Source organism: Helianthus annuus, chromosome 16 (genome assembly GCF_002127325.2).
Source record: "Helianthus annuus cultivar XRQ/B chromosome 16, HanXRQr2.0-SUNRISE, whole genome shotgun sequence".
NCBI classification, from domain to species: domain Eukaryota; kingdom Viridiplantae; phylum Streptophyta; class Magnoliopsida; order Asterales; family Asteraceae; genus Helianthus; species Helianthus annuus.
This window is the reverse complement of record NC_035448.2, coordinates 193,058,108-193,067,296: the sequence shown is the minus strand read 5'-3', so window position 1 is coordinate 193,067,296 and position 9,189 is coordinate 193,058,108. Positions and strand designations below refer to the sequence as shown.

At 39.5% G+C, this 9,189-nt stretch overlaps 1 protein-coding gene across 1 annotated transcript; it reads left to right on the top strand.

Annotated features, from left to right (window-relative positions):
• Positions 1-6,068: 6,068 nt before the first annotated feature.
• Positions 6,069-6,740, top strand: LOC110920275. The gene has a single exon (XM_022164494.1). The coding sequence runs from the start codon at positions 6,069-6,071 to the stop codon at positions 6,738-6,740; it is 672 nt and encodes a 223-aa protein (XP_022020186.1).
• Positions 6,741-9,189: the final 2,449 nt, after the last annotated feature.

Sequence of the window (9,189 nt, the reverse complement as noted above, 5' to 3'; positions counted from 1 at the left end):
GTGGTAGCCACTAGGTCAATTTTATTATTATAATCTAAACTAAGGGGTGTCGGTATATATTTGTTAAAAGTTTTGGGAGTGGTAGGTGATTTTTCCTTTAAAATTTAGAAAAACAAAAAAATAAATAAGTAGGTTAGCAATTAGGCCATTCCTAATGGTTAATGACCCCTTATGAGCATTTTCCGTCACATTAAAATTATAATGTCTCTTAAAAAGTTGTGTAATGGTTAACGCCCCTTAATGCTCTAATTAAATCATTAGTTTCCAATTTTTTTTTTATTGGGCATTATACTAGAAATGTCCCTCCATCTCCATGCTCCTATAAAGCCTATAGAAAGTGGTGTTGGGGGGCATTATCTAGCCACTTCACTCATGGTCTTATAAGTATTGAGTGATTAACATGTTTGATTAGGTAAGAGACTCTGAACCAGTAAAAAAACTGAACTGGCTCGGCCTGATTAATTGGTGGTGGAGGAGGTGGTGCTGGGTTGAGGAGGTGGTATGTGAGTGGGCGGCTTACCAGCTTAGGGTTTTAAACACATATATATAAATGGATAAACGGGTTAAATTTTTATTTAGCATCATTTCAAAACTTAATAGGTTTTTATTAGTGAAGCAAACACACACTTAGAGTTCACAAAGCAACCCTAAAATGTTATATCATATATGAATACTAATATAGTATTGTATTTATATAAGAAAATAGAATAGTAAACATGCCCACTTTTATATGTTTACAAGAGGGGTTTTTTTTTTTTCATTTTAAGGAGAATAAGAAATATATAATATATAAGAGTCATATTTGCTTCAAATACAACAACAACAACCATACCCAGTAAATCCCCTAAATAGCAAACTAATGGTAGAGTTTGAGGAGGGTGGAATGTAAGCAAACCTTACCTCCATCCCTAGAGACAGAGAGGCCGCTTCTAGATAGACCCCCCGACACTAGTAACAAGAATAGAGACGACTAAATAACAGACCTAAGGTTGTGGATGGGCAAAATAGTAAGGTGGAAACATAGAGAGAAGTCATAAGACCATAAATAGCCATAGCTGTAGAAAGATAATCACATGCAAATAGGAACTCTAAGCCCCTACAAATCAATAAAATTAGGAACCCCCCCCCATCCCCCCCTCTCTCTCTCTCAAAAGTCATTAACCTTAATCTTACGTCTCCATAGACCCCTATCATGTATCATGTCCGCAGAGAGGTGCAACTCTACCAAATCCTACCTAATCCGCTCATCCCAAGTAATTTCGGGCCTACCTCTACTCCTCCCCTCCACAGTCAAGGATTCCACTGCTCTAACTGGCGCTGTCAACTGTCTCCTCTTGACATGTCCAAACCATCTCAATCTCCCCTCTTGTATCTTCTCCGATATACTAGCCACTCCTAACCTTTCCCTAAGAACTTCATTTCTTATCTAATCCAACCTTGTATGCCCACTCATCCATCTTAACATCCTCATCTCTGCTACTTCCATCTTACACGCCTGTGTCTTCTTGATGGCCCAACAGTCTGTTTCATACAACATAGCAGGTCTAACTGCAACCCTATAGAATTTCCCCTTTAATTTAGTTGGAAACCTCATGTCGCACAATACCCTAGTGGCTACTCACCATCTACACCATCCAGCTTGGATGCGATGAACTACATCACTATCTATCTCCCCATCACTTTGTACAAATGATCCTAGATATTTGAACTTAGTTGTCTGCAGAACCATTTGACCGTCAATGGTAATTTGAGTATCGTCTATGTCACCTGCTCCATTAAAATCACAATATAGATACCCAGTCTTAGAGCGACTAATCCTTAAACCCTTGCCTTCCAAAGTTGCTCGCCACTCCTCTAATCTCACATTCAAACACTATTTCCTCTCCGCCACTAATACAATATCATTTGCGTGAAGCATGCACCATGAGACAATCTCCTGAATCGATATAGACAACTCATCCAACACTACTGTAAAAAGAAACGAACTCAACGCAGATCCTTGGTGGAGTCCTACCTCCACAGGGAAAAAGCTGGTATCCCCTACTGGCGTACGTACATTAGTTTTAGTCATTAAAATACAAATCCCTGATTATGTCTATATACTTCCTAGGAACCCCCTACACTCCAAACTATCCCAAATTAGTTCACGTGACACACTGTCATATGCCTTTTCAAGGTCAATGAATACCATATTTGCTTCAAATAAATTAGGTAAATATGACATTATGAGTATTTTAAATCATATATTTAACATTAAGCTCATTAGTTGCATAAACATAGATACTATCTAAGTTTTTATTGGTAAATTATCCATTTAAGAAATTAATCTTTTGACTAAAAATTTAAAATTTATCGATGATATTTTTATTACCATATTTTCGTGACACTCATGAAAACCTAGTTACTAACAAATTTATCATGTTTCATTTTATATTAGTTACTTATTAAATTCTTTTATATCTATCTATTAAAAATTGTGTAAATTCAAAGCTACATATTGTAGGAACAATTCGCGTATAAATAAAATAAAACGATCTTATTAATTGCTTACAATACAGAAATAAATGAAAGCAGTAAAATGCAGAACAATTACAACTGAAAAACTAGAATACAAGAACATAAAGATGAAACAGAAAAAGAAGTGAATGAGGGTTGTGTTTAACACAGGGCCCTTAAAACAAATTTCGAGTCTCCCAGGAGAGCTCGTTTTGTTTCCCAGGATACAACAGCTGGAGCAGTAGTACTGTCGGAGCTGGCTCGAGGACCCGAAGAATACCTTGAAAAGAATAAGAGAAAGATCAGAAGCGTGTAGAGGGAAGTTTGCATAAGTTGCAGTTATTGCTGATGTGTTTCTGCAGTGAATATGATGTTGTATTTATACAATATCCGAGTTGAAACAGCCAAAAACGAATTAAATGAGAGAATTAAATTACATTAAACGTCTTCAATGCACTTTAATTCGTCATTTAATTTTCAATCAAAACCGTTGACTCGTCTGTTTCAAGTGCTGAAATGAAACTTCTCTCACATTAAAGTCTGGAAGCTTCTGTCGCGTGCGCGCGCGTGCAGGACATACACTCTGGTGCGCGCTCGCCACTTTGGCTTACTTTCGTGCGTGAGTAAGTCTGCACCACCCTTGCGCGCGTGCGCTAGTTTGGCTCACTTTCATGCGCGAGTAGGTCTGCACCACCCTTGAGCGCATGCGATCATGACCGGCCCTGAGGGTGGGCGGGGAGGACCACCGGCCAGGGCCCGATATTTCGAAGAGCACGGTATTTTAAAAAAATTCGATATTTATGGTATACCCATACAAACACCAACATAGGTCCACTTACAAAACTATTTTCGTGGTTTATATTAGTTATTAGCCCATTGTCATTAGGTTTAGACTAGGGATGAGCTCGGTACCGTCCGGTTCCGAACCAGTACCGGTACCAAAAATTCCCAAAAGTGGGTACCGGTACCGAATATACCCGGTTCGGTACCGGTATTTGAGGGTAAAAACCGGTAAATACCGGTACCGAACCGGTACCGTACCGCACCGGTACCGAAAATGTCAAAAGTCGGTACCGAAAAAGTATTTGGTCCGGTAAATTCGGTACCGGTACCGGTTCGGTACTGGTTCAGTACCGGTACCGGGTCAGATTTGCTCATCCCTAGTTTAGACCTTTAGTGAGCTCAATACTCAATTTCGTTAAGGTCTATGGGCACGTTTTTTGAGCTCGAACACGGTACATAAATTCTCCGGGCCGGTCCTGCGTGCGCTAGTTTGGCTCACTTTCATGCGTGCGCAGGCCAGTCACCGGTGAACCTATACGAGCACGTCACACAATCGCGCCGTATTGGCTCACTTTGGTGCGCACGCACGCGTCACTTCACTGTCCATGCACCAGTGCGCGCAGACCAACCTGGTCATGCTCCGTGTACTCGCGCGCCTGCCAACCACGTCACCTTCCAAGGTTTACCTGCCACCTGGTCCTTGCAGCCCATGTGCTTCACCACGCGCGCGGGGTAAAAAAATACAAAGGCGGCTCTCAAGCGTTGCGAAGTGCAAACTGCGTCCATCAAAGCGCCACTTTGCGCCCATCGCCCACGCGAGTGCGAGTTAGGCGAGTACACTAGTGTGTGCTTCCATGAAACATTAAGGATGGAGTATTCTCACTTAAATACCCCTTTAAGTTTCATCTCTCCTTTTACGTGGGACAAGGTACTACTTTCCTAGTATTTCAGCATTCAATGTTTCAAACACCAAACTTTGAGCATCGATATCTCATTCATTTTAGTTCCGTTTTGGATGCGATATAGTTCGTTCCGAAGCTCTTCCAACATAGAATACAAACCCACAAATAAATATATGAAATCTCCTTCGTTTCTTATATTTTAGTCTAAAAATAGGAAAAATGCATTTCCTATATTTGTGAAAATTCCTATTTTAACAAAATTTCCAAACACATATATTTGAGATTTATAAATATAAAATACAAATTATCATAACTTTATTATTCTAAAAACAGAAATATGATTATACTTCAAAGTAGACTTGTTATCACTAAAAACAGAACAGAAATATGATTATACTTCAAAGTAGACTTGTTATCACTAAAAACAGAAATATGATTATACTTCAATGTAGACTTGTTATCACTGATATGATTATGTGAATTAATAAATTGATATAATGGGTGAATTAATATATGTCCAATATTGCAAGGGGGAGGGGTGGTGATCACTCATCACTCACAACTTTTAATCAAGTTCTGCCATGTCATTAACCATTATTCCATCACTCACAACCTTTTTTAATGGAAATTGTTGGATTTTATAAAAAAAACCCTCAAATGGTCATCTTGTCAACTGAGACATCGAAATTCAACGCGTGATAAATATCACGCGTGGTAAGTTTCACGAGTGATAAACGATGGTGACGGCGGTGTGCTAAAGTTTTTCACAAGTGATGGGGGTTCCATCACTCACCACCCCGGGTCCCCTAACAAGCTAACACAATGCAAATCAATTATATATCGGATGAGTAAATGTTAGAATAATGAAAGTTGGCTGCTTGCCAACCTTTCGGGTTTAGTGAGAAAATTGTGATGAGAGCGTTGACCACGACCTTTTGAATGGTCAACCGTTGGCTTTAATTTGGTCAAACCTTGTTAAGAACATTACAAAACACAAATTGTTATTAATTAGATCTGTCATCTATTCGTAGATTATTTAATTTTTCACGCTTTAATATACAATGCATGTGGCAAGAGTACCATTCGATAAATGGTTTCAAAGGAATTAACTAAAACCTATGGTATTGAGAGATGAGATTAAATTACAGTAAACACATATTCAAACGTCTAGAAGTAACTTCCCAACAAAACAAAACACAATAAATAGTTTTTGTATTATGTTATAGCTAGATGACATGTATATTTTTATAAATATATGTTGTTTAGTAACTAAAGTATGACACCAATTGAATAATTTGAAAGCACAAAATCACTTTAAAAACAAAACACAAAAATAAATACTAAGACGAAGCTTGGTTAAGCCTTCTATATCGCTAGAAGATATTAAGAAAAATTAAATTTTCATTCTGAAATATTATTAGCGTGTTTTGACATATCTACAATGGAAGAGAAAACGTTATGACTAAGTATGCTTACAAAAGTGTCATTCAAGTCACGAATAGTCTTTTTCATGAAAATACATAAAGCAAATTGTATAAGATTTTGTTGAAGATGTTAATCAAATGAACAAATAAAAAAAACTAACCAAACAGCATGAACAAAGGCGCCGTAAGAATTACGAAAAGTCAAGTCTTTGAATAGAAAAAGACCATTGGCCCAGAGATAAGAAACCACTTCCTTCTATTGGTCAGTAGTGAGACCTTTCCTTATATAGAAATTATAATATATTATATTAAACGGTGGTTGTTCGAGGTTCCTTTATGCGAGAAATTTCCAGCCTTGTTTCTGTTGGAAAGACACAAGAATGCAACTGTAAAGGATCGGCTGGGGGTTGATGCTGAAAGTTTGGAGCTGAAGTTCATGTGGACTAGCCAACCGTCTACGTCTATGGAAATTTCGGAACTGCAAGAGCTCTCGGATGCCTTGTCGAGCTTCGCATGCGGTTTGGGTGAGGACAAGTGGAGATGGCTACTGGATCCTTCAGGCTCTTTCTCGGTGAGTAGTGTCAAAGATAAGCTTCAAAAGTTGATTTTCGTAGACTTGAAGCTGGCATTTGAGTGGAACAATTGGTCTCCCAAAAAGGTTAATTTCCTGATTTGGAGATTAGTTCAAGACAAGATTCCGACATACTCGGCATTGGCTAGGCGAAATGTTATTGTTCAAGACAATCGTTGTAAAATGTGTGGTGATGAGGCTGAAACGGCGATACATTTGTTTGTCTCGTGTTCGGTTGCGGAGCAGATTTGGGAGTTTGTATCTCGATGGTGCAGAATACATCACGTTTTCGCATTAGAGTTAAAAGATTTGGCAAATATCCATAAGAGAAACAGAGGATCACAGAGGTGGAAAAAAGTGGTTAATTTGGTGACTCAAGCGGCTATATGGGTGATTTGGAGAAGCCGGAATGGTGCGGTTTTTGAAGGAAAGCAACCTCATGTAAACAGGATGAAGGAGGAAATCAAGATGTTTGGATACATGTGGCTAAAGAGTAGAGTCAAGGGTATAAATATATCATGGGAGGATTGGTGTGAGTTCAATTTGATAAGTATTGGTGTATAATGTGATGTAGTGTTCTTGTTTGGTGTAATGTATTGGGATATCATCCGGCTAACAATTGGTTGCCCAGGTGAAAATGGAATAAAATTTTGTTGATCTTTCAAAAAAAAAAAAACTCCTTATATATTATATTTAATAGAATAGAATATATTTATAAATAGGAATAGGATCTTTGTAATTATGATTCCTTAAATTATGGGATTATAGCTTGTATATATGTTTGATCCTATCAATGAAAGAATTCAATTGAGCCATAATATTCTTCATGGTATCAAAGCCTAAGCCCTATTTTTTTTTCTTCTTCTCCTTCAAGTCGCCGCCGTCTGCCTTCCTCTTTCTTTCGGCCGGCGATGTCTACCTCTCACATTCACCCTGCTGTAACAGTCAACAACATCAAGAACTTTATTCCATTAATTCTTGATAGCCAAACAGAGCACTACAACACGTGGGCTGAGCTCTTCATTCTCCACAGCAAAGCCTACGATGTGTACGACCACCTTCAACCACGGGAAGCCGCCACATCTTCCTCCACTGCCAAAGAAACCGCTGATAAAGAAAAGGATAAAGCTCCGGTCACCAAACACACCTATCTTGAGTCGTGGGAACGGATTGATTCCATTGTTTTACAATGGATCTACGGTACCATCTCTCAAGACCTTATGCACACCATCATGATCACCAATACTACCGCGACGCATGGTGTCGTCTCAAAAACTTGTTCCTTGACAACCAAGCCGCTCGCACCATTACTACCCAAAACAAATTCTTTAACAGTCGACTTGATCAGTTTCCAAACATGGCGGAATATTGTCAACATATGAAACTTCTTCATGATCAACTCACTAGTCTTGGTTCTACCGTGTCCGAAAACCAACTAGTTCTTCCCGAGCAATATGAGAGCATATCTCTCATCCTTCAGCAAACTCAACCTCTCCCGGATTTTTACAACACACGCTCGCGCCTTTGTCAAGTTGAAGAACGGAAAACTGTCCAGGCCAAGCTAGCCGCTCAAACAGCCGGCACAGCCCTTAACACCACCACTGAGCAACCAAGCCGCCCACCCGCCGATACCCGAAACAATTACCGATCCGACAACTCCTCCGATTGTGGGCAAGGCCGAGGCCGTGGCCGCGGTCGCTCGAACTATGGCCGGGGTCGCTCGAACTACTCCCAACAGAACACCTACCCACCATACTTTTGGCCGCCTCCTCCCTGGGACGCCAACATACCTCAACACCAGCCCCCTTCTTGGGCCCATTGGTCGCCACCCCCTTGCCCATACCCATCAAACCCATCTCCCACCCAAGCAACCCAGTCACACTCATCGGCCCAAGGCATCCTTGGCCCAAAACCAAACACTCAACCATCGGCCCAAACATACACCACCGGCTACCCGTCGTTCCACTTCAGGCTATTGCGTTTATCTGGGTCAGAATCTTTTATCTTGGTCATCCAAGTGCCAGTCAACTATTTCTCGCTCCAGTGCCGAGGTAGCATATCGTGCAGTTGCCAATGTTGTGGCCGAAATTTGTTGGATCCGTAACCTACTTCTAGAGTTGCGTCAGCCCGTCTCGAAAGCCACTTTAGTATATTGTGACAATATCAGCGCCATCTACCTGTCCAGCAATCCTGTTCAACATCAACGCACGAAACACATTGAGATAGACATTCATTTCGTTCGTGAACATGTTCAACGTGGTACGATCAAAATTCTTCATACCCCCACTCGTCTTGAGATTGCTGACATCTTCACCAAGGGCCTACCACGGGTGTTATTTGATGATTTTCGCTCCAGTCTCAACATTCGCCCTCCTCTTGCTTCGACTGCGGGGTGTAATAGAATAGAATATATTTGTAAATAGGAATAGGATCTTTGTAATTAATGATTCCCTAAATTATGGGATTATAGCTTGTATTTATGTTTGATCCTATCAATGAAAGAATTCAATTGAACCATAATATTCTTCAATATTATTATGTTTCATAATATATCCATAAGTGTCGTTTAAGTGGATGGAATGGAATGGACAATGCATTGCTTTCTCATCGCAAGCAGAAAATATGATATTTAATCATAAGAAATAATAATGGCTAGTCAAAAACCATAATAGTGAATACCGATACTGTTTTTGATAATGATAGAATACTAGCAATGACATTCAGTTACAAGCATTTGGGTTCGTCACGGTACCACAACAATAACGTCACCCGCTATGGCCTACGATAACTAAAAAACTCTCACTTGTGAATACGATTCCTTTTCCAAAAAAAAGTCTACACCGGAACATTCACAAAAAGAAAACCACACATTCAGTTTTTTAAGTTAACAAACGAAAATTACTTAAAAAAAACGAGATTCTCATAATAAATATGTATAAGGCTTCATTTATTTTGATCATTAAAGATTTTGACATATTAGTCCCGACAATATTAACTTTTAACATTTAATCGC

Coding starts and splice junctions, on each gene's coding strand:
- LOC110920275 (XM_022164494.1), top strand. CDS start 6,069: ATGGAAATTTCGGAACTGCAAGAGCTCTCGGATGCCTTGTCGAGCTTC.